This window comes from Ahaetulla prasina, chromosome 15 (assembly GCF_028640845.1).
Source record: "Ahaetulla prasina isolate Xishuangbanna chromosome 15, ASM2864084v1, whole genome shotgun sequence".
NCBI classification, from domain to species: Eukaryota; Metazoa; Chordata; class Lepidosauria; order Squamata; family Colubridae; genus Ahaetulla; species Ahaetulla prasina.
In genome coordinates this window covers 4,218,515-4,244,480 of record NC_080553.1, presented here as the reverse complement: position 1 = coordinate 4,244,480, position 25,966 = coordinate 4,218,515, and the positions used below count along the sequence as shown (strand labels likewise).

Sequence of the window (25,966 nt, the reverse complement as noted above, 5' to 3'; positions counted from 1 at the left end):
TTCTGGGTCACATAGGGGCAGGGCGGGAGGGCGGGGAAGCAGAGGGGCTAGCTCCCCATGGTGCTTCCTACCTCCTCCTCCCTTACAAGCCAGCCCTCCTCTCCTCCTCCTCCTCTCCCTGCCGAAGGCTGCACCCATCTGCACGTTTCGGCCGCGACCTGGACCCTCTCCCAAAATCTGTCTCTTTGGGTTGCTTCCTCCTCCTCTTCCTCCTCCTTCTCCTCCCCCTCTCTTCCTGCCCCTCCTGGCACCCGGAGCCGCTTGGGGAAAGGCAGGCGAAGGCTGGCAAGGGAGTTTGCGGAGGCTTGGGAGGGAAGGGAAGCGAATCCTCCTCCTCCTCCTCCTCCTTCTCCACCATCACCACTGTAAAAGAGACACACGGCTGGGAAGCAGGGCCCAGGGACTGAGCAGGTGGGAGTTTGCGCTCGCTCAGAGGAAGAAGAGGAGGCGCAGACCGAGTTGGAGGATTGGCACTGCCAGGGAAGAAGAAGGAGGAGGAGGAGGAAGCCTTCCGGGATCGGCTGACCTTTCCCCCAGTTTGGAGTTGGCACCGGCTGCAGAAAACCCTCCCCGGAGCAGCGGCGGCTGGGCGCACATGCCTCTTCTCCGGGACTGCCCGGAGAGAGTCCGCGGCGAGGAAGAACGTGAGATACGAGCCAGCAAAGAGGAGGAGGAGGAGGAGGAGGAGGAGGAGGAGGAAGAGAGCATCTGAGCCAGCCTGGTCTCTTCTTTTCCTTCTTTTTCCTTTCTTGGATTTTTTAATCTGGGGGAGAGCGGGGGTTGCTTTGTTTGGTCTGATCTCCTCCTCCTTCCCCAAACTCCCGAGAATTTGCCTGCCTCCTTCCCCGCGTATGGTTTCGGTCGAGCAGCCAGCAGATGAATGTGGACCAGGATGTAAGTGGGGGCTTGTAAGGGGGGGGGGAGGATAAGTGGAAAATCTGAGCCGTTTTGAGTGTGCGGAGATGTGGAAGAGAGGGAGGGAGGGGAGGAGGAGGAGGAGGAGGGAGTGTCCCACTGGCGTGGTTCCTGATGGAAAGGCCCCAATGGGTGATGTCCAACCATCGTGCCCTCTGTGCTGGACCTCCCAACACCCAGATCTGGCTGGGGAAGGGAAACCTCCAGTTTTTCTTTCCTAAAAGTTTGAAATTTTAGCAGGGACTTTTTAGAGCGATCGGGGAAGGGAAGACGGGCAGTCAGGCAGTCAGGCAGGCAAGCGTGGAGTTTGTAGGGAGCACAACTTACTGGGGGGGCCTTTTCTCAGCTGTGGGACACACTGGGTGTTTCCTGGCAGGAGCCAAAGGTAGCTGCTGACACGTCTTTCCCCAGGCGTGTGTGTATGTGTGTGTCTCTCTCGCTGTGTAATTATAGTTTTGGAAAGCAGGTGTTGGTGTGTGTGTTTTTTTTTTTAATCGGAGGTGCTGGAAAGATAAGAGCAGCTGCGAGTGTTGGCTGCTGCAGGGAAGATGGGTGGGCAGGGATGTGGGCGATGTATTACCCACGGGGTACGGACCGCACAGGGTCGGGCAGGTGTGATGCCAGCCTGGGCTGAAGGCTCTTTAAAGGCTCCAAAGCGCCCCCCCCCCCGGCATCATTCTGATGGGCACAATTATGTATTTCTCATGCCAGCCACTTGAACTCTGCCCAGTTAATAGGGAATGTGATTTTATTTATCTTTCAAGGTAGTTTATAAAAACTTGGCAAAGATGGTGGGAGCATCTCACCATCCTCCCATGCTCATGGGAAAGAGCATCTCACCCCACCTTTCCGTGGGGATTCTAACAGCCCTAAAAGTTAAGACAAAGCTAAGACTCAACTTTAGCTAAACACCCCAGCAGTGGAGTAAAACACAGATTAGGAGCGGACACAAGGTCAGATCTGACCACAGAACAGATGGCACAGAGCCCGCCCGCTTGCTGTCTTGCAAGCCAATCTCCTCCCAGACTGACGGCTTTACAACAGCCCTGTGAAGTAGGCCACTTTATTCAAGGGAGGAAGCAAAAGGGGAAAAGAGAAGTGACTTCCCCAAAGTTTACGATTATGGGAGTGATCAAAAGAACTCCAGGAAATCCATTCTGGGTTGACAGCTTCCTTTCATTTTCTTTTTTTCAAACAAAGGCTAAAAGGAGTTGTTTACAAGGGGAAGTTGGGGTTGGTGCAAATCCAGTGGGCTGGAGCAAAGAAGGGGAAAAAAACCCAAGTTTCAAGTCCTCAACAGGTGCCAGGACAAACAGAGTCGCACCTTCCCGATCCCCAATTCGAATGACAAGGAGGCAGATGAAGCGATTTCGCTTTTTATCCCATCCTCAAACACAGGCAGAAGTTCTCAGGTGCTATTCCGACTTCTATTTTTATTCTTGCCTTTTATTTTATTATTTTTAATCTGGAGAAGATTAACCGTTGTTTTACGGCCCTCTCTCAGAGAGAGAGAGAGAGAGACAGAGAGAGAGAGAGAGAGAAGGGTTTCTCCTTTGGCAGAGTTAGTGTGCTTTAATTTTGCACACAAACCCGAGCAAGTCGGTTTGGCCCCATCTGGGGTTTTTTTTTTTCAAGGGGGAAAACCAATCAATGGGTCTCCCGCTGAGATTTGGTCTGAATTTTTGCTACTTTCCTCCTTGGCTAACATTTTGGGTTTTTTAATCACTTCTTATTCTGGAATTTAAAAGGAACACGGTGGCTCAGTGGCTAAGACACTGAGCTTATTGATCTGGCAGTTCAGCAGTTCGAATCCCTAGTGCTGTGTAACGAGGTGAGCTCCCGTTACTTGTCCCAGCTTCTGCCAACCTAGCAGTTTGAAAGCACATAAAAAAATGCAAGTAGAAAAATAGGGACCACCTTTGGTGGGAAGGGAAGAGCGTTCTGTGCGCCTTTGGCGTTGAGTCATGCCGGCCACATGACCACGGAGACGTCTTCAGACAGCGCTGGCTCTTCGGCTTTGAAACGGAGATGAGCACTGCCCCCTAGAGTCGGGAACGACTAGCACATATGTGCGAGGGGAACCTTGACTTTTACTATTCTGGAATTTATCCTTTTCATGTCCCTGATGATGACCTGAATGGCTTTGAGGGTCTTTTGACTTTTGGAGGGTTTGGGCTAAATCTCGGAACGTCTTCCCAGCATCGGTCAAAATGATGGACTGGATCTATCTTTTGTGATTAGGCCCATGGAAATCAATGCGGCTATTCAAAAAAAAAAAAAAGACTAGATCTGAAATCAAACCTATTCTGTAGATCTGTGGGAAGATAGATAGCTGGCAAGAGCTGAAAAGCAGACCATCAATCAAATCGATAAGTCCTTGACTTATAACAGTTTTGTTTAGTGATCATTCATAGTTACAACGGCACTGAAAAAAGTCACAATCGTTTTTCACGCTTACGAGCCTTGACCACTGACTCATATTTATGACGGTTGCAGTGTCCCGGGGGGGGGGGAGGGGTTCACATGATCCCCTTTTGCGACCTTCTGACAAGCAAACTCAGTGGGGAAGCCAGATTCACTTAACAAACGGGTTACTAACTTTTCAACTTCCATGATTCATTTAACAACTGTGGCCAGGAAGGTCGTAAAATGGGGCAAAACTCACGGAACAACCGTCTCGCTTAGCGGCGGAAATTTTGGGCTCAGTTGTAGTTGTAAGCCGAGAATCTGTTTTTTTAACCTTTCTGCCTTTTTTAACCTTTCTTTCTTTCTAAAGCCTTTCTTAACTTTTCTGCTTTTCTGCCTTGTCCAACCCAGGTCTCCTTGAACATGGACGCAACTGGTCCGCCATTGCCCGCATGGTGGGGTCAAAGAGCGTCTCGCAGTGCAAAAACTTCTACTTCAACTACAAGAAAAGGCAAAACCTGGATGAGATTCTGCAGCAGCACAAATTGAAAATGGTAAGCGTTGGTGAATTGGCTTCACGTCGGCCAAGCCTTGTGACTTGGAATTATTTTCTTGGTGGATTCAGTGTTTACCTTCGGGCCGGGCTCAGGGTAAGCGCTAAGATGGGGTGTATATGCGTCTTAACAATTTTGCTGAGCTGGCTTTGTGGCCAAATGTTTTGAGTCCGGAGAAAAAATATTATCCAAGTTGTGGTTTATAGGAGATGTATACATTCATACAGGTGGTCCTTCATTTACAATGATTCATTTAGTGGCTGTTTCAAGTTACGACATCCCTGGAAAAAAGTAACTTATGATCGGTTCTCACATTTATGACCGGTCCTCACCCTTATGTCACAGCATCCCCAGGATCAAGTGATCAAAATTCAGGAGTCTGATGGTTGCAATGTCCCGGGGTCACGTGATCACCATTTGCAACTTTCCCTGGTTGGCTTCTAACAAGCAGAGTCAGTGGGGGAAGCCAGATTCGCTTAATGTCTGCGATTCGTTTAATGACTGCAGTGATTCACTTAACCATGACCAAAAAGGTCATCAAATCAAGCCTGGCTGACTTAACAACCTGCCTTTCTTCGCAAGGGAAATTCTGCTCCCAGTTAGGGTCGTAAGTCAAGACTACCTGTATACACAGCAGGTGAGTTTCTGAGATATTTCTCACTAGTTTTGTGTAGTAAAACCAGCAATGATCTCGGGTTGTCGTTCAGAAAGCTTTCCTTCTTAGCCTCAGTTTGCTCAGATGGGAAAGTGAGCTTGCGATGTGGCTATTTTTAAGCGCCCGCGGCCATATTAGCAGATTAACAGAGTTGGAAGGGACCTTGTAGGTCATCTAATCCAACCCACAGCCCAAGCAGGAGAACCTACACCATTTTTGACAGATGGCAGTCCAGTCTCTTCTTGAAGCCTCCAGTGATGAAGCTTCCACAACTTCCGAAGGCAACTTCTGTTCCATCAGTTGATTGTTCTCACTGTCAGAAAATTTCTCCTCATTTCCAGATTGAATCTCTCCTTGCTCCGTTTCCATCCATTATTCCTTGTCTGGCCTTCAGGTGCTTTGGAAAACAGCTTGAACCCCTCTTCTCTATGGCAGCCCCTCAATATTGGAAAAATGTTAACCTGTCTCCCCTTGTCCTTCCCTAGACTAACCAGGCCCAGTTCCTGCAACAGTTCATTGTATGTTTTAGCCTCCAGTCCCTTAATCCTCTTGGTTGCTCTTCCCTGCACTCATTCTATAGTCTCAACCTTCTTTTTTATAGTGTGGTGACCAAAACTGGATGCAGTACTCTAGGTGTAGTCTTACTAAGGCTTTCTAGAGCGTATTTCAAGGCAGACAGCTCTTCGGATACCACATTGACTCCATCCACTTCGTCACTTTTCTGCAGCCAAATCTCCCCCCCTTTTTCGTAATTATTATCCCAAAGATTTATCTCTTGCCTTCCAGCAAAGGGTTGAACGCCAAGCGCGTTCAATAACCGCATAAAGGAAGGCATGTAAATCAAATCTAAAACAGCGCAAATAAAACCACCGGTTAAAAAAACCCATGAATGAAAATTGTGTTGGAGTCCCAAGGCAGTAGGGGCTGAAGGCATTGGATGTTTTAGGATGAAAGTTCTCTCTAAGATATTATGGCAGAAGAAAAAAAAATGGAAATCTTGAAAAAAGCTTAAAAGGAATGGCTGCAAATCCCGGCGTTTTGGAAGAGGCCAAGGGGGTCAAGCTGGAATCGATGGGAGGAAGGTGTCTTTGTATCTCAAACCATCACTAAGCCAACCACCATTAAGCCATATATGATGGTTTGGTTCAACTGAGTTTGATACATAAGATTAAAAAAATCCCCATACTCCTCTCTCTTTTCCATTTTTTTTTTGGTGCTTTTTCTTCTCTTCCACTTTCCTTTTTTCCACTTTCCAACCTGTGTTTGGTATCTTGAATTGCCTTTGCAGAAAATTAAAAACCCCAAACTCAAAAAAGCAACAACCCCAAAACAAATGGCATCATATTAGTGGCATGGAGATGAGTAGTATGACTTAGAAACGGTGAGTGCATTTGTGTGAGTGTGCCCGTTGTGTTTACGCACCTATCCATTGCCTAAAAAGTGACACAGCAGAGAGGCTCAGCAACAACAGCAGCTGTTGTGTTTCTTCCCCCGGGGCCTGATCTTATCCAGAGCATCAGACGGGGCCAGGCAGAGTAGGAATAAGCGAGGGAGAGAAAATATATATATCTTATTTTGAGGGAAACAGGGTACACACACACACACACGTGTGTGTGTGTGTATACATACATACACACATACACACACACACACACACACACACACACACACATATATATATATAAGTATGTATGTAGGACTTGGCATATCTGGGTCTTTTCCCATGTAAGGTTGAGAGTATCTTGGCGACGTTTCAAGGAGGTCTCACTCATCATCTTCAGGCTGGTGCAGGTGGTGCTCGCACAAGCACAAAGCCGAAAACACCAGCCTGAAGATGATGAGTGAGACCTCGTCGAAACGTTGCCAAGATACTCTCAACCTTACATGGGAAAAGACCTGAATATGCCAAGACCTACCCTGTTTCCCACAAAATAAGACATCCCCTGATAAGAATTGAATAGAATAGAATTTTATTGGCCAAGTGTGATTGGACACACAAGGAATTTGTCTTGGTGCATCTGCTCTCAGTGTACATAAAAGAAAAGATACCTTCATCAAGGTACAACATTTACAACACAATTGATGGTCAATATATCAATATAAATCATAAGGATTGCCAGCAACAAGTTATAGTCATACAGTCATAAGTGGAAAGAGATTGGTGATGGGAACTATGAAACGATTAATAGTAGTGCAGATTCAGTAAATAGTCTGATAAGTGTTGAGGGAATTATTTGTTTAGCAGAGTGATGGCCTTCGGGAAAAAACTGTTCTTGTGTCTGGTTGTTCTGGTGTGCAGTGCTCTATAGCGTCATCTTGAGGGTAGGAGTTGAAACAGTTTATGTCCAGGATGCGAGGGGTCTGTAAATATTTTCACGGCCCTCTTCTTGATTCGTGCAGTATACAGGTCCTCAATGGAAGGCAGGTTGGTAGCAATTATTTTTTCTGCAGTTTTGAGCGCATGGCAATAAGGCCAAGCGCTTATTTCAGGGTTCAAAAACAATATAAGACGGGGCCTTATTTTTGGGGAAACACGGTAATGAGCAGTCGTCCAATTCAGCAGAGAAAGAGGCAGCAGATGGCAGAGGGGGCTTGTGAGCAGAGGAGGTATTCAACCGGTTCGGACTGGTTTGGTCAAATCGGTAGCGGAAATCACAGGTCGCCCCGCCCACCGGCCCCAGCTCTATGCCATCCTCTTTAGGCACGTTTTTGAGGCCGAGCGCATGCGCAGAAGGCAGGCATATATGTGATCTGGGCGCACGCACACAGAGAACCGGTAGTAGCAAAATGTGAAACCCACCCCTGGCTGTGAAGCCAGATTTAACTCTACAGGTAGTCCTTGACTTACGACCACAGTCGAGCCGAACATTTGTGCTGCTAAGCGAGACCATTGTGAAGTGAGCCTTTTGGCCTCATATGACCAGCTTTCATGCCATGGTTGTTAAGCGAAGCACTGCCGATGTTACGTTTGTGGCACGGTTGTTAAGTGAAGCTGGCTTCCCCATTGACTATGCTTGTCAAGAGGTCGCCAAAGGGGAGTCACATGACCTCGGGATGCTTCAACCGTCATAAGTACATGCCAGTTGCCAAGGATTCTGAATTTTGAATCATGTGACCACGGGGATGTTGCAGTGGTCATAAGTCTGAAAAACGGTCCTAAGTCACTTTTTTTCAGTGCCGTTGTAACCTCGAACAGTAAACTCTGACCGTCGTAAGTATAAACCACTTGATTTAGGTAGTCCTCGATTTACACCAGTTCCTTTAGTGACCGTTTGAAGTTACAACGGCACTAAAAAAAGGTGACTTAGCACCGTTTTTCACACTTACGACCATTGCGGCCTCCCCATGGTCACGCAATCAAAATTCAGATGCTTGGCAACTAACTGACTCGTATTTATGACGGTTGACGTGTCCCGGGGTCTCATGATCCCCTTTTGCGACCTCCCAACAAGCAAAGCCAGATTCACTGAACAACCGTGTTGCCAGCTTAACAACTGCAGGGATTCACTTTAACAGCGCCGGCAAGGAAGGTCCTAAAAGGGGACACAACTCACTTCTGTAATGTCTCCCTCAGCAACAGAGATTGTGGTTGTGAGTTGCGGGCTGCCTGCAGGTCCGTTGCAACGTGTCGTTCCAGCCTCTCCCTCGTCTCTTTGCCGCCGAGGAGAATTGACGCACAATGACACAAAGATGCTGCCTCGGTTGTGTGCAAGATAAGTTACCAAGTCCCAGCGGTCTTTTCGGGGACTCGGCTGGCTGCGTCGGAATGACTGAGTCACCCTGGGGGACGAGTCCTTCATTTGGAAAACCGTACGGGCATCCCTGGGAAATCGGATAATTGAATTTCTTCGGCTTTGCCCAGTCCTCTGCAGTCCTCACAAAACACAGCCAAATGCCAGGATCGCACCAGAGGGTTGTGATGATGCAGAAAAAGCAGCTTTTTTTTTGGCTTGTTAGCGTCCTGGGGATTTGAATAGCCTCCTCTGAGTTCTGGAATTCAAATGGAAACAGGCTGAACATGCAAGGTTAAGTTTCAAGGAGTGAAGGGAGGATTTAAATTCTGCGCTTTCCAGCGCTGCAAAAAATGTGTTTTTCAGGATAATGAAGTCAGAAAGGACCTTGGAGGTCTTCTAGTCCAACCCCCTGCTCAGGAAGGAAACCCTCTACCATTCCAGACCAATGTCTGTCTAGTCTCTTCTTAAAAGCCTCCAGTGTTGAAGCACCCACAACATCCTAAGGCAATTTGTTCCACTTGTTAATTGTTTCTCACTGTCAGGAAATTTATCATTAATTCTTGGTTGCTTCTCTCCTTGGTTAGTTTCCACCCGTTGCTTCTTGTTCTGCCTTCTGGTGTTTTGGAGAATAGCTTGACTCCCTCTTCTTTGGGGCAGCCCCCTTAGGTATTGGGACTGTGCTCCTTCAAACTGCTCTTCCAATTCCGATTCCATTTGTCTGTTCATTCCCTTCCGAGGCTGGTGATCTCATGGCAAATCCCCATTAACCTGTTAGGTGCAAGAAGTCAGGAACCAGGATAGAGTTCAAAAGTATTGCAGGTCTTATTTCATGCTACCTATAAAGGTAGGAGATGCGGTGGCTTAGTGGCTATGGCTGAGCTTGTGGATGGAAAGATGGCAATTCAGCGGTTCGAATCCCTGGTGCCGCGTAACCAGGGGTGAAATCTATTTACCCTCCTTACCGCCTCGGACGTGCACACGCCGCAAATGACTAGCACATAGGGGCGAGGGGAACCTTTACCTTTACCTATACAGGTATTCCTTGACTTACAACCACAATTGAGCCCAGAATTTCTGTTGCTAAGTGAGCAATTTTGTTCAACGAGTTTTTGACTCCGTTATACAACCTTTCTTTCCGTGGTTGTTAAGCAAATCTGGATCCCACCTTGACTTTGATTGTCAGTTGGCTGCGAACAGGAAATCACGTGATCCCCAGGACACTGCAACCGTCATAAATATGAGCCAGTTGTCAAGCATCCGAATTTTGATCACGTGATCACAATGGCCGTTAAGTGTGACAAATGAACGTCCCTTTTTTCAGCGCCATTGGAAATCTGAATGGTCACTAAGTGAATGGTTGCAAGTCAAGGACTACCTGCATTACAAGTTTATTTCATCCTTCCTATACACAGGAGGTTCAGATTACCAGAGTTGGAAAGGACCTTGGAGTCATCTAGCCCAAGCAGGAGACCCTACACCGTATCTGACAAATGGCAATCCAATCTCTTCTTGAAAGCCTCCAGGGATGAATCTCCCACAACTTCTGAAGGCAACTTCTGTTCCATCTATTGATTGCTCTCACTGTCAAAAAATACCTTCTTATTTTTAGGTTGAATCTCTCCTTGATCAGCTTCCAGCCATTATTCCTTGTCTGGCTTTTGGTTGCTTTGGAAAATAGCTTGACCCCCCTCCTCTCTGTGGCAGCCCCTCATATATTGGAAGACTGCTTTCATGTCTCCTCTGGTCCTTCTCTTCACTAGACTAGTCATGCCTAGTTCCTGCAACTGTTCTTCACGTTTTAGTCTCCATACCTTTGATCATCTTAGATAGATTCAGATCAACAGAGTTGGAAGGAACCTTGTAGGCCATCTAATCCAACCCCCCACACAAACAGGAAACCCTACCTCATTTCTGACAGATGGCAGTCCAGTCTCTTCTTTAAAAACCTCCATTGATGGAGTACCCACAACTTCTGGTGGCAAGCTATTCCATTGGTTGATTGTTCCTACTGTCAGAAAATTTGTCCTAATTTCTAGCTTGAATCTCTCTTTGCTCAGTTTCCATCCATTGTTCCATGTCTGGCCTTCAGGTGCTTTGGAAAATAGCTGGACCCCCTTCCTCCTCTCTGGGGCAGCCCCTCAAATATTGGAAGACTGCTATCATGTCTCCCCTGGTCCTTCTCTTCACTAGACTAGCCATTCACCAGACTGGAAATCTGAGCTACTAGCAGGCAAGGTGACCAGATAAAGAGTCAACAGGTTTCAGGGAGAGCTAGACTGGGGCCTCGTACAGGGGTGTAGCACCTCCAAACTCATGTTGCGTTTGAATATTTTGTCCTCGGGTCATGTGACGGACTTGTTTTATGACCTTCGTGATTTACAACTGTAATGGGCCATCATCGTTACGATCGTATGTCGAGGATTAGTTGATGTTCTTCTCTCTATTCTCTGCGCCTTCTCGATTGATGTCATTAGCCTGTCTTGATCATTTACATTAGAGTAGCATTTTTTTTGGAGTTTTTCTTCCCTTCCCCCCCCCTCTTTTTGGCAAAAGAACAATGAATGCTCAGCTGGTTCGCGTTGCCATTCTTCTTTCCTTTTTTCTTAAAAAAAGGGGGGGGGAACAACCCACACTATTGTTTGCCGGCAACAACAGATGTCATAAATCTGAATAGAGAGAGAGAGAGAGAGAGAGAGAAGGGAACAAAGAGCTTGCGGTTAATCTAACATCCTCCTTTCCTAAACATTTGCTACTCTGCGTGCACACACAACCGGCGGGAGGGCTGGGCCAAGGATGCACAGAACGGAAGGTCTCAAAATCGTGTTGATGATTCAAGGGATCTTGAAATGGAAAGTTTGCTTGGGAATCCCAATGGTGCTTTTTCCAGGAGGCAACTGGGCTTTCTTGTGTTTTTCTTTTGAAGACGTTTCTCTTTTCATCCAAGAAGCTTCTTCAGCTCTGGACTGGATGGTGGGGAATGGAAGGATTTATACTCCTTGCAGGCAGCTGGTCATTTTGCATCCTTTTAGAGGGTCATTGAGGCCACTTGGAGGTTTATCTGTGTCCTCAAGGTCACCTGAGTGGTGCTCCTGGTTCCTTAATCTGCAATTTTTCCTCTGGAAAACCATTCCTACTCCCACACCATTCAAAGGGTCTTCCTCCCGAATTATATAGCTAAAAGTTGGTAGAGATTCTCAGTCCTCCAGGTCATGGTTGTCCCAAAAGTGCTTTTTCAGGAGGCGACTGGACTTTCTGGTTTTTTCTTTTGAAGGCGTTTTTCACTTCTCATCCAAGAAGCTTCTTCAACTCTGGCTGGACGGTGGGGAATGGAAGGATTTGTATTCCTTGCAGATAGCTGCTCATTTGCATCCTTTTGGAGGGTCGTTGAAGCACTTGGAGGCAACTGGACAAGAAAACTCCAGTTGCCTCCTGAAAAAACACCTTTGGGACAACCATGACTTGGAATCTCTTAGAGACGTTGCTTGAGAAGTTAAGAAGATGAGCAGTTTGCTGGGACAGGAAGAACAAAACCCCACAGTTTTGGGTTTAATTTGGATTTGCGATGCTCACATTGGTCAGTCGAACAAACCAGATTTAGTGGATCATGGCTAAGTGCTACCGGCCCCATTCACTACATTTCAACTCTCCTTTAATTGGGTTTTCAGGTAGTCCTCAATTTACAACCGTAGTGGCTGTTGGAAGCTATGATGGCACTGTAAAAAGAGACTTACAAAAAATTTCACACCTGCGACCGTTGCAGCACCCCCACGGTCACGTGATCAAAACTCGGACGCTTGGTGATTGGTTCAAGTTTATAATGTTTGCAGGGTCCCGGCAAGCAAAGTTAATGCGGAAGCCAGATTCACTTGCCAGCTGTGTCTCTAACTCAACAACTGCAGTCATTCACTTACCGGCGATGGCAAGAAAGCTCGCAAAATGGGGCAAAACTCCCTTAATTGCCTTGTCTCCCTTAGCGATGGGAACGTTGGGCTCAATTGCTGTCATAAGACAAGGGTCGCAAGAACAATTAATCAGTGGAACGAATTGCCTCCAGAAGCGGTAAATGCTCCAACACTGGAAGTTTTTAAGGAGAGATTGGAAAACCATTTTTCTGAACTGGTATTGGGGTTTCCTGCCTAAGCAGGGGGTTGGACTAGAAGACCTCCAAGGTCCCTCCCAGCTCATTCTGTTCTATTCTATTCTATTCTATTCTATTCTATTCTATTCTATTCTATTCTATTCTATTCTATTCTATTCTATTCTATTCTATTCTATTCTATATCCCTCTTCTCTTCTCTTCTATTCCTATTCCTATTCTATTTTCTATTCCTTTGGAAGCCGTGGTCCTCCAGATGTGGCAAAATTTTCCTTGGTTTCCAGATGTCATGCTGTCTTCCAAAGACGACAATGATTTACCTTGGTGAAACATTTCCTACCCGGCCTTTCTCCTTTGTGCAGTTTGACGTGCAGTTCCCATGTCACATCTGGAACGCCGGGGATTTTTAATCTCAAGCGTATTGGGTTTTTTTTGTTGTCGTTGTTGTTTAAATCCCTCTTTTGCCTTGACCCCAAGTGCTCCAAAACAGAAAGCCTTTGGGGAGAGAACAACCATCAGTGGGAGGGCAGCACACCATCTAAAGCTGATTCCCCCAATTGTCCACCCCGGGTTAATTTTCTTGCTCCGTCGGGGTCGCATGAGTCACCCGGGACGATGCAAGGAAGAGGCGGAAGCGCCAGGACGGCTTCGCCATAGTAACGGGAGTGTTGCCGAGTTTGTGTTCAACAATCGTCAAGCACCCCAGCGACTCCTGATAATGTGCACTTATCCAAATGGCGTCTCTGGCAGGAGTTCAAACTCAGCCAAGGCTTCTCCTGTACCGATGAAATCTGGGTTTTGTTTTTCCCCTCCATTATATTCGAGTTTATTCCAAGAGAAAACCCATGTTAGAAAAGCGAAAAAAGGGGAAGAATATTTTTTTTTGGAAATCTGAACAGTGTGTTGTCCGAGTACAATTAGTTTTGAACAACAAAACAATGATAAGCGTAATAGTAATCATCATATACATATCATTAATAATAAACACATAGTAATAATAAGATTAGCTTATCCATACTGGAAAACTTTCATTATATAATTAACCATTCTCTTATTCTTTTTAGATTCTAAGCTCTGTTTCTGTTAGTTAGCTATTCCCATGTTAAAAAATATTCTGTTTCTTCCTTCGCCTTTATTTTTAGTGTTAATCCATCCATCTCTGCACATTCTGATATTTTTATTATAACACTTTCGTCTGAAGGGATCTCTTCATTTTTGCACTATTGTGCAAACACAATTCTTGCTGCTGTCAACACATGTAAGATTAGATATGTATTCCCTTTACCCTATTCTGGTAAAATACCCAACAAAAATATTTTCTGGTTTAAAATCACTGTGTGGCTTTATCATTTTTTCTAACCTTGTATGTAATTTTAGTCCAATATTTTTTTTGTAAAAATTTTAAAAAGTCACCCGGCCATTTTTTTTTTCTTTCCGTCCTCAAGACAAGAACTCACCGTTTTCTGGTTTTTAGCCTGATGCTTTAACCACTAAACCAAACTGTCTCTCCCTGCATCTTCCCAGGATGAAATCAGAATTATAGCGAGCAGAGGTGCTAAACACTGAATTCTAGGTCTTTTGTAAAGTCGGTGTAAAAATTTCAAAGTATTTTCCGTACCCAAAAAACCAAAAAACCAAAAACCACCTCCATGGGTGTTATTAATGCGATGGACCAAAGTAGTAATAACAATGGGCGTGCAATTGTGGCTGTGGTTGTGTAACTCTTTTCCTTCCTTCTGCGGTGCAGTTGATGCTGTAAGAGGTTGTGATGTTGTGGAAGTCGAACCAACTTAGCAAAAAATACTTCCGAAAATGGCCATTTTAAGCCAATTCTCGGAATCTTAGCTTCTTTCTTTTTAGGCTTGTAATTTTTTTTTTTTTTTTTGCACTTGTGTGCAAAACCTTTTGCAATCTCAAGTCCCTGGAAGACAATTCACACTCATTTCAGCCTGTGCTATTTTCAAGGATGGCCGTTTCCACCTCCTGGTATTGTGTGTGTGTGTGTATGTTTAACAAAATAGTTAGTCTTTGTTGATGCTGCCAATGACGATGAGATGGGGTTCCACCAAGATTCATAACCTTCCTTCTTCTCTTTGGCTTGCTCAGGAGAAAGAAAGGAACTCTCGGAGAAAGAAGAAAAAGGGCCCCGTGATCCAAAACGAGGAAAGAGCTTTTCCACCAGTGACCGAGGACGAAGAGATGGGCCAGGATGGGTCGGGCACCAGTGGCAACGAGGAGGAGATGGCCGAGGAGGTTGAGGCAGAAGGTGAGATGTTTCTCCAGGATGAAGTTGAATCTCTTGGTCCGTTTTCGCTTATACCAAGGATCTCCAAACTTGGCAACTTTAATGTCTATGGAGATGCTCAGTCATTCTAAGGTGCTTTTTCAGGAGGCAACTGGGCTTTGTTTTTGCTTGAAGACATTTCGCTTCTCATCCAAGAAGCTTCTTCCAGTCTAGCTGAAGTCAGAAGTCAGCCAGAACTGAAGAAGCTTCTTGGATGAGAAGCAAAACGTCTTCAAGCAAAAACAAAGGAAGTCCAGTTGCTTTTTGAAAAAAAAGCAACAACTAAGACTTGTGGACTTGAACTCCCGGAATCCCTCAGCCATCATGGCTGGCCTTGGGAATTCTGGGAGTTGAAGTCCACCCATCTTAAAGTCACCCAGGTCGAGATACACTGCTGTACTCCTTAATATTTCTATTTTCTTAGCTAGTTTGCCACTAAGGGCTGACCTTCATGCCCACCCAACTCATGTTCTGTGCCCCAGCAGAGCATTGTAATGTCACAAGAGGCTGATAAACACGATCAGATTTTCTGGAGAAAGAGCCAGAGATTAAAATCTTCCTGATTATTACTTAGCAGGATTTCTGGATTTAATCTTTAATAGCCGCTGCTCTGTATCAACGTGAGGTCAAGTTTTGATTCTAGACAAGATCATTTTTTGGCTGATTGGCATCAGAGGTGGGGGGTTGTTTTTGTTAGTCACGAAGTCGTGTTGACCCATTGCGACTCCATGGACAACGTTCTTCCAGGCCTTCCTGTCCTCCACCATCCTCTGGAGTCCATTTAAACTCATGCTTACTGCTTCAGTGACTCCATCCAGCCACCTCATTCTCTGTCGACCCCTTCTTCTTTTGTCCTCAATCTTTCCCAGCATTAGGCTCTTCTCCAGGGAGTCCTTCCTTCTCATTAGGTGGCCAAAGGATTTGAGTTTCCTCTTCAGGATCTGGCCTTCTAAAGAGCAGTCAGGGTTGATCTCCTCTAGGACTGACCGGTTTGATCGCTTTGCAGTCCAAGGGACTTGCAGGAGTCTTCTCCAGCACCAGAGTTCAAAGGCCTCAATTCTTTGGCGCTCAGCCTTCCTTATGGTCCAACTTCCACAAGGTGGGTTACAAGAATACAAAAGAGAAATGGACATTCCCTCTTCTTCCTTGGGAACCAATCTAGCAACTTGTTGAAGATACTTGTTATTTATAGATAGGCCTTTGCTTACAATGGTTTGAAGTTACTGGAAAAAAAAGTGGCTCACGACCATTTTTCACACTTATGATCACCGCAGCCTCCCCCCCCCCATGGTCACCTGATCAAAATTTGGACACTTGTCAACTGGCTCGTATTTATTTATGACGGTTGCAGCATCCCGGGAATCCTGTGATCCCCTTTTGTGACCTTCTGACCAGTGAAGTCAATGGGGAAGGCTGATTCGCTTAACGACCGTGTTGCTAACTTCAACAACTTCAGGGGTTCACTTAACAACTGCGGCAGGAAAGATCGTAAAATGGAGCAAAATTCGCTTCACTGTCTCGCTGAGCTGAGACTATTTGGGGCTCAACTACTGTCCTAAGTTGAGGACTACCTGTATTGCAGTCTCCCCATTTAACTTGGGGTGGGGGAGTGAAGGGATAATTTAACAATCCCGTTCCCGCCCCACTTGCGGCCAGTTCTGATGAGAAGGACCGGTATTGACCAAGAAACAGTTGGAAATCTTTTAGAATAGAATAGAATAGAATAGAATAGAATAGAATAGAATAGAATAGAATAGAATAGAATAGAATTCTTTGTTGGCCAAGTGTGATTGGACATACAAGGAATTTGTCTTTGGTGCATCGGCTCTCAGTGTACATAGAAGACAAGATACGTTTGTCAAGTATCATAAGGTACAACACTTAATGGTAGTCATAGGGAACAAATAAGGAATCGAATCATATTAGGAAACAGTCAGTATAAATCATAAGGATACAAGCAACAAGGTTACAGTCATAGAGTCATAAGTGGAGGAGATGGGTGATAGGATGACGAGAAGATTAATAGTAGTGCAGACTTAGTAAATAGTTTGATAATGTTGAGGGAACTATTTATGTACACTGAGAGCATATGCACCAAGACAAATTCCTTCTGTATCCAATCACACTTGGCCAATAAAATCCTATCCTATCCTATCCTATCCTATCCTATCCTATCCTATCCTATCCTATCCTATCCTATCCTATCCTATCCTATCCTATTCGTTTAGCAGAGTGATGGTGTTAGAAGAAAATACTGTTCTTGTGTCTAGTTGTATCTGGTGTGCAGTGCTCTATAGAGTCATTTTGTGGGTAGAAGTTGAAATCGTTTATGTCCAGGATGTGAGGGTTTTTTCCAGGCAGTGCTTAAAAGGAACTCATTACAAAGCAGTTTTCAGGTAAATATTCTGTGTCAGAGACGCAGGCATGAGTCAGAGATGCTGGGAGAAGGGGGGAGATCTCGTAGAGGGGGATGCAACAGCTGGTTCTGAGGACACTCGGTACACACGTGTGATGTGCTTTGTAAGTTCGAAGCGAGCGTTGGTTTGGTTACAGGAACTGGGCCTGGCTAGTCTAGTGAAGAGAAGGACCAGGGGAGACATGAAAGCAGTCTTCCAATATTTGAGGGGCTGCCACAGAGAGGAGGCAGTCAAGCTGTTTTCCAAAGTGCCTGAAGGCCAGAGAAGGAATAATGGATGGACACTGAGCAAGGAGAGATTCAACCTGGAAATAAGAAGGAATTTTCTGACAGTGAGAACAATCAACTGATGGAACAGAATTTGCCTTCGGAAGTTGTGGGAGCTTCATCCCTGGGGGCTTTCAAGAAATGAAATGGGGGCCATCTGTCAGAAATGGTGTAGGATCTCCTGCTTGGGCAGGGGGTTGGACTAGATGACCTACAAGGTCCCTTCCAACTCTGTTAATCTGTAATCTATTTGAATGTCATTGGAGGCCAGACATTCTAAGCTGGAGGGCATGAAATTGAAAGGTCTTTGAGTGGCTCAGCCCCCTAACCCATCACACACCTAAAGGGTTGTGGGTCTTGCAAGTTTGAAGTTCCCTCTTTCTGGCTGGACTTTCTTTGGAATTGAAATCATCCAATGCTGATTTCACTTTGTAAACCAGCACGGCTTGCATTGAGCTTCCTGGATTCTGAAAGGTAGCCTTTTTCCTTGGCATCGTGTAGTTTCATGCAGTGGATGCAAAACAGCGAAGGCTTTTTCCCAGCGACCCACTCTGCCCCTCCCAGATTCTCTCCAGATTGCAAAGTGCAAAAAATAAATAAATCATAAAGTAAAATAAAATTGGAGTGAAGCCAAGATCCTGCAAGCTTTCCCAACCGAAATGGGGAGAAGAGGCACTTCTTATTCTCTCTCTCTCTCTCTCACTCATTCTCTAGCAAAACGTTTGCTGATGCTCTCTGAGATTCCTGCTTAGTTTTGTTTTGCTGAAGGGAAGAGGAGAAGCTGCCTTTCGGAGGGGCATGGCGAGGAGGGAGAATTCAGCGATGCTTGGAATTTGGTTGGAGGACTTAGGAAAGGGACAGAGAGCTTCCAATCTGGGTGGACACCATTCCCTGTAGAGTTGATCCAAGCAGTGTTTCTCAAACTTGGCCACTGTAAGATATGTGGGCTTCACCTTCCAGAATTCCCCAGTCATCACGGGTGAACGTCAACCCCCAGAATTACCTAGTCATCATTTCCAGTCCCTTCAATATTGGTGGACTTCACCTCCCAGAATTCCCATCATCATGGGTGGATTTCAACTCCTTTCAATATGGGTGAACTTCACCTCCCAGAATTCCCCAGTCATCATAGCTAAACTCCAAGTCCCAGAATTCCCTAGTCATCATTTCCAGTCCTTTCAACATGGATGATTTCAACTCTCAGAAATCCCCAGCCAGAACAAGTGAACTTCAATTCCCTTCAGCATGAATGGATTCCAACTCCCAGAATTCTGAAATTTGAAGTCCACACATCTCCCAGTAGCCATGTTTAAGAAACACCGATGCAACTTAAGCCTTCCACTCTTTCTGTCTTTTCCCAAATCTAATTTTCAGGAGAATTTTCTCGCCCTCTCCTCCACTGGTTTATTTTGAACCACCTTCCAAGAGACTTCCCCTTGTTCTTCTGGAGTATCCTTCAGCACCTGAACGTTTCCCAATAAATTTCAGGAAACAATGACTTCATTTCCTTCTCCTCCCCCCTCACCCCCTTACCGCCACACCCAAGCCCAGGGGTCTGGCTGCCTCCTCTGTTCTGCTTCTGTTTGTGTCGATGGGTGGTGGCAAGCCTCCATTTTGAAGCCCGCACACACATTCTCCTCATCCTTGTGGTGCCTTCCTTGGATCTGATCCCAGAGCTGGGGTGGAGCATGGAACTCCGTTCCCTGGGCTGCGCCAGCATTTGAAAATCTTTTGGATTGGAGGCTCCAGTGACGTCACCCTCCTGCTGGGTGCTCAAACAGAGCACTCCGTGTTAGAAGATTGTAAAAGTCAGTGAAACAGAAAATAAATCACTGTTCACTGAGCTTAGCATAATCTCTGGGTGAAAGAGATTATCAGAATTGTGGAAGAGTGGCAGGTCTGACAGGGGGTTTGCTCTTAAGAGCGAATTTTCCTGGATTTATGACCCCACCGAATTCCACTCCTTCCAACTTCAGCACGCCCCTGTTTTTTATCAGGGAAAAGGAGAGGAATGTTGCTTCTGCTCTAGAGAACTTATTAAATTGATTGATATTCCAAGCAGACGGGAATTTCACAAGCGTTCGAACTTTGATGTAGAATCAGCACGGCAAGTACCGACTCCTTTTGAAATTTGAAACCTTTCTTTGTCTTTGATTAATTGACTTTTAAAATGGCGTCTAAAAGTGAAAGTAAAATTTTTAGTACGATGAAGCAGCGTTACTTGTGGATTGTTACAAACGGAGTTTTTTATACTGAAAGGAGGGAAGGAGAGTTATTAAGTTTGAATTCTGATTCTTTTGAAGACAGAATGGCAGCTAAACCTTTAAAGCCTTCTGGAAGAAGGGATCTGAACCAAGTCTTGAGGAAATATTGAAAGAACAATTAAAACTTTCTGAAGATAGGCAAAAGAGATGATGGAGAATTTTAATGCAAAAATAAGAGAAGATATTCTTATGGCAGTTCAAGGACTGAGTAAAAAATTGAAGGATTGGAAGTGGAAATGCAACAGATCTCTCAGTCAAATAAGTATTTAGAAGATGAAATGAAAGGTGTTCAGAAAAAAGTGGATCAAAATGAAGATCAGGTTGTGATATTACAATATAAACTTATGGAAGGGGCTCTTAGAATTGTGGTATGCGAGAAGAGCGTGAGAAGACTTAAGAAAAATTATATCAGAAGCATTGGCTGAATTTATTGAAGCGGACCCCAAGAGGTAGCTTACCAAATTGATAAAATATATAGAGTTAATTCTTGGATTGCAAGACAGAGAAAGCTTCCTCGGGACATTGTGGTTTATTTTGTGAAAAGGACTATGAGAAATCAAATTCTGCAAGTTTCATATCAGACAACTTTAAAAATTGGAGAACAGGAGTTGAAGGTGTTGAAAGAGATTCCTTCAAAGATGTTAAGAGACAGGAAGCAATTTGCTTTTTTTACACAAGAACTTAAAAAACATCAGATTCAATTCAGATGGGAGGTGCCAGTTGGACTGACACTATTCTATCAAGGAAGGAGATATAGAATTGACACGGTTTTAAAGGCAAAGGATTTTCTTTCTACAGTTTTGAAAGTCGAAATAGAAGTGATAGAAAACCTTCAAGAGACCCAAGAAGGCGTGGTGACCCAAGAGCCTTTATTGCTGCCAGTATTAGAGGAACCACAAGAGCAAAGGGTGACAAGAGGAGCCCTTAAGCGTAAAGAAGAGCAACAGTCTCAAAGTAAAAGTCAGGATCCCATTATGGAAGCTGTGGGAGGAGCTAGACGGAAGATACCGGAGGAGGAGCTCGTTGTCTGCTTCAAAGCTTCAGGAGGCCAGTAATGGCAAATAGAATCTTGTCATGGAATGTTAATGGCTTGAATTCAGCTCAGAAAAGAAGGAAAATATTTCACTACTTGAAACAATTTAAAATGATGTGATTTGTTTGCAAGAGACACATATAAAATTATCAGACCAAAAATATTTAGTTAATTCAAAATTGGGTAACCATTTTGTTGCATCAGCTTTGGAAAAGAAGCATGGAATTGTTGTATATATCAGGAAGGATATACCAGCTAAGCTAATTGAGGCAGATATTCAAGGAAGATTTATTGCTATTGAACTGGTGATAGATGCAAAAAAGACTTTGTTGATAGGTATTTACGCACCTAATCAGCAACAAGAAAAGTTTTACAAAATGTTACATGAGAGGTTGACCTCTGGGATTATAGTTCGTTTATTTTATTAGGAGACTGGAATGGAGTAATTGATACAAGAAGGATAAGAGAACTTCCTCCAAGAAGATACCTATACATGCAAAATTACCAAAATCTTTTTTTGAAATGATGGAAGACTTTGAGTTTAGAGATATATGGAGGTTACGGAATCCAGATGAGAGAGATTTTACTTTTTTTTCTGATAGGCATCAATCTTTTTCACGCATTGATTTTATTTTAATTTCTAATGACTTGCTTTCTAGGGTGAAGAAAACGAAGATATTTTCGAGGTGTTTAACTGACCATAGCCCAGTATGGATGGAATTATTACAAGGGAAAAAAGGTGGTAGAACATGGAGGTTGAATGAAAATCTGTTTAGATATGAGGATAATGTAACTTATTGTAAGAAACAGTTAAAAGAATTTTTTGATTTTAATATGTACAAAGGGACACCTATAGGAACTGTGTGGGAAGCGAGCAAAGCGTTTATTAGAGGGATATTGAATTTATTTGGACAACAGGCAAAGGAATAATAAACAAAAGCAGCGAGATATTTGGAAGAAGAAATTCAAAGGAAGCAACAGTTATTAATTCAAAACCCACAAGATCATAAACTTAAAGAGGCTATAAAAATATTACAGAGTCAATTTAATATGATAATGGCAGACCAGGTGGCAACGAATATACAATATGCTAAACATAATACTTTTGTAATGCAAATAAACCTGGGAGATGGTTGGCATATAATTTAAGGAAGAAACAGAAAGCACGTGTCATACAAAAATAGAATATAAAGGTAAAGAGACATATCAACAGGATAAAATTAAAAGGCATTCTCAGAATTTTATACTGCACTATATGCAAAAGACAAAATATTGATAGGGATATTTATGATTATTTGAAAGATTATAAGGTGAATATTCTAACATTAGAACAGAGGAGGAGCTGAACCGGCCGATAGCTACTGGAGAAATAGTGGAGGCAATTAAACAATTAAAATGGGAAAACCCTGGTACAGATGGTCTTACAGCAACTTATTATAAAAACACAGGATGAAATATTAGGCCCACTTAAAGAATTATTTAATCAGATACAATTAGGAGTGGAATACCCCGTCATGGAAAACATCTTTTATTTCACTGATACAAAGAGGAGCAAGACTGCTCTAAACCTGGTAACTATAGGCCGATTTCACTTTTAAATAATGATTATAAGATTTTGTAAAATAATAGCAAATAGATTAATGTTAGTTTTACAACAAAGAATTCATACTGATCAATCTGGTTTTATAAAAGGGAGGCAGATGAGGAATAATGTTAGACAGATTATTAATATATTGGAATATTTGGAAAAGAAGAATACTTCAGCGGCACTTATTTTTTTGGATGCAGAGAAAGCCTTTGATCGATTGCATTGGGATTTTTTATTTAAATTAATAGAGAAAATGCAATTTGGAGACTGTTTTATTAGAATAATTAAAGCGATTTATGGAGAGCAAACAGCACAGATTATAGTAAATGGTAGTTTGACAGAAGTTATTAAGATTGCGAAGGAACAAGACAGGGATGTCCCTTATCACCATTATTGTTTGTTTTGACTCTGGAACCATTATTAGATAAAATACGAGAATTAATGAAAATAGAGGGAATTAAGATTAGACAATATGAGTACAAAGTTAGAGCTTTTGCAGATGATGTAGTGGTTACGTTAATGAATCCTATAAATTCAAGTAGATTTTTGTTGGAAGTAATTGATAAATATGGAAAGGTATCAGGATTTAAAATAAATCAGAAAAAAACAAAAGTGATAATTAAAAATATGTCTATACAACAGAAACAAAAACTAGAGGAAATGACAGGATTTGAGGTAGTAAAAAAGGTTAAATATTTAGGGGTCTATATTAGCTCATCGAACAAGAAACTTTATAAGAATAATTATGACTTGCTATGGCAAAAAGTTCAGAATGATATGAATGGCTGGAAGAAATTGCAGTTATCCCTATTGGGAAGGATTATGCTATTAAAATGAATGTGTTACCTAGATTTTTGTTTCTGTTCCAGATGATACCTATAATTAAAAAGGATAAAAATTTGGAAGATTGGCAGAGTGGGATTAATAAATTTATATGGCAGGGTAAAAAGGCGAGGGTTAAAATGAAAATAATACAGGATTCACGGGAAAGAGGTGGTTTAAGAATGCCTAATTTTAAACTATATTATGAAGCAGTAACCCTCTCAGTAATAAGTGACTGGTTTAACTTAACAGAGGAAAGAATTTTGAATATAGAAGGTTATGACTTGTTATATGGATGGCATGCGTACTTATTTTATGGAAAAAGTGGATAGGGCTTTTAAGAATCATGTGTTGAGAAGTGCTCTTTATGGTCTGGAATAAATATTCCTATAAATTAGATTATAAGATTCCTATATGGGCGAGCCCTAGACATGCAATAGAGAATATAAATATAGAACAGAAACAGGAAATGATTACATATAAAGAACTTTTGTATGCTGAAGGAGGTAGATTGCAATTAAAATCATTACAGGTATTAAAATGAAGAAGGAGGAATTATACTTGGTTTCAATATGGGCAAATAAGTGCTAGATGGAAAGAAGATCAAAAATTGGTATAATGCAAAGGAGGAAAATTTAATAAAGCAAATTAGAAATCAGACCCAGGAGCATATAAAGAGATTGTATAATGTGTTGCTTGAAATAGATTCGAAAAGGATTTGGTAAAGGATTGTATGATAAAATGGGCACAGAATATTCAGGAACCAATAATGTTGGAAACATGGGAGAAAATTTGGGTTAGAAATGTTAAGTTTACACAAGCACAGAATTTAAGGGAAAATTTTTATAAGATGTTTTATAGATGGCATTTAGATCCCAAAAAATTATCATGTATGTATCCTAATATCCAAGCGAAATGTTGGAGGTGTGATTGTGATGATGCTACATATTTTCATATTTGGTGGACTTGCAAGAAAATTAAGGTCTTTTGGATAAGAATTTGGTGGATTATTCAAAATGTACTGAAGAAGAAGATAAAGTTCCTGCCACAATTTTTCCTTTTGGGAATTATAATGGATTGTACAGGGATTGAGACTAAACTGATTTTGAACTTAATAACAGCAGCAAGACTGTTGATTGGACAATACTGGAAGAAAGAAGAGATACCTACAATAGAAGAATGGATATTGAAAGTTATTAACTTGGCTGAGATGGCTAAAATCTCAGCGTTTTAAAAGACAATACGCAGGAAAGATATTTAATTGAATGGAAAAAATGGATTGATTATCTACAAAACAGATATCAGATTAAGAAATATCAGATTGCCTTTGAATAATTAGAAAGTTATTTTATGTAATGGGGAGGGGGTTGGGAGACGAAAAGCTTTGGATGTGGTTATTTGGATTGGACTTTACCTTGTGATTGACCCGGGAAGCCGGGGGTGGGGGAGGGAGGGGGATGTTTTGTTTTTTTTTTTTGGGAGGGAGGGGGAAAAAAGGGGGAAAATGTTTTTGTTTTTTTTAAAACTCTTTCAATAAAAAAAAAAAAAAAAAAAAAAAAAAAAAAAAGAAAATCTTTTGGATTGAGCCAAAAAGGATATAGAAAGATAGATGTCCTTCCGCTGTGCCAGGAATTCCAGGTTGCAACAATTCCAAGCCGAGACACATTCCGTGCTCTGAACGAGGAAGGCGGTTTTAATTAAATTTGGGGAAGTCTCCTTACCTGGAGGAACGTTCCTTTCACATGTGCACCGAGGATTGTGCAACGAAACTCAGAGGTTCTCATGATGCAGTCAGGTGTTTTTTTTCAATGATGAGGAAGATGAGGTGGCTATATCGTTCTTCACCTGTTCATTGAATTCAGAGTGTTGATTGCAAAGATTTTCCACGTTGGCCGCAGGAATTGCTCATCAAGAATCTTCTCCCCTCCCCAAAATCTAGAGTGATGTCCCCTTCAAGTCAGGTTGGACAATGGAGCTGTCACCTGTCTGACACGTTGCAAGCAAGTCTGGGTATTGATGAAACCTCCCCACATAAAAAAAGAGAACTCTATCAGAATAGAGCTGGAAAGGGACCTTGAAGATCTTCTAGTCCAACCCGCTGCTGAAGTAGGAGACCCTATACCATTTCAGACAAGTCTCTTCTTAAAAATCTCCAGCAATGGAGCGCCCACAACTTCTGGTGGCAAGCCTCCATTTTGAAGCCCGCACACACATTCTCCTCATCCTTGTGCCTTCCTTGGATCTGATCCCAGAGCTGGGGTGGAGCATGGAACTCCGTTCCCTGGGCTGCGCCAGCATTTGAAAATCTTTTTGATTGAGCCAAAAAGGATATAGAAAGATAGATGTCCTTCCGCTGTGCCAGGAATTCCAGGTTGCAACAATTCCAAGCCGAGACACATTCCGTGCTCTGAACGAGAAAGGCGGTTTTAATTAAATTTGGGGAAGGCTCCTTACCTGGAGGAATGTTCCTTTCACATGTGCACCGAGGATTGTGCAACGAAACTCAGAGGTTCTCATGATGCAGTCAGGTGTTTTTTTTTCAATGATGAGGAAGATGAGGTGGCTATATCGTTCTGCAACCTGTTCATTGAATTCAGAGTGTTGATTGCAAAGATTTTCCACGTTGGCCGGAGGAATTGCTCATCAAGAATCTTCTCCTCTCCCCAAAATCTAGAGTGATGTCCCCTTCAAGTCAGGTTGGACAATGGTTGACATGTTGCAAGCGAGTCTGGGTGTTGATGAAACCTCCCCACATAAAAAAAGAGAACTCTATCAGAATAGAGCTGGAAAGGGACCTTGAAGATCTTCTAGTCCAACCCGCTGCTGAAGTAGGAGACCCTATACCATTTCAGACAAGTCTCTTCTTAAAAATCTCCAGCAATGGAGCGCCCACAACTTCTGGTGGCAAGCGGTTCCACTGGTTAATTGTCCT

The 25,966-nt window shown here is 43.2% G+C and overlaps 1 protein-coding gene across 11 annotated transcripts in view; it reads left to right on the top strand.

Moving 5' to 3' along the window:
* The window catches only part of NCOR2 (nuclear receptor corepressor 2), a 236,236-nt gene that overhangs the window by 133,167 nt on the left and 77,103 nt on the right, over positions 1-25,966 (top strand). For all 11 annotated transcript variants that reach the window (XM_058158811.1, XM_058158809.1, XM_058158820.1 and 8 more), the window contains 2 exons: positions 3,733-3,875; positions 14,467-14,626. In XM_058158811.1, the coding sequence (XP_058014794.1) occupies positions 3,733-3,875; positions 14,467-14,626 (303 nt within the window). The remainder of the gene's footprint in view (positions 1-3,732; positions 3,876-14,466; positions 14,627-25,966) is intronic.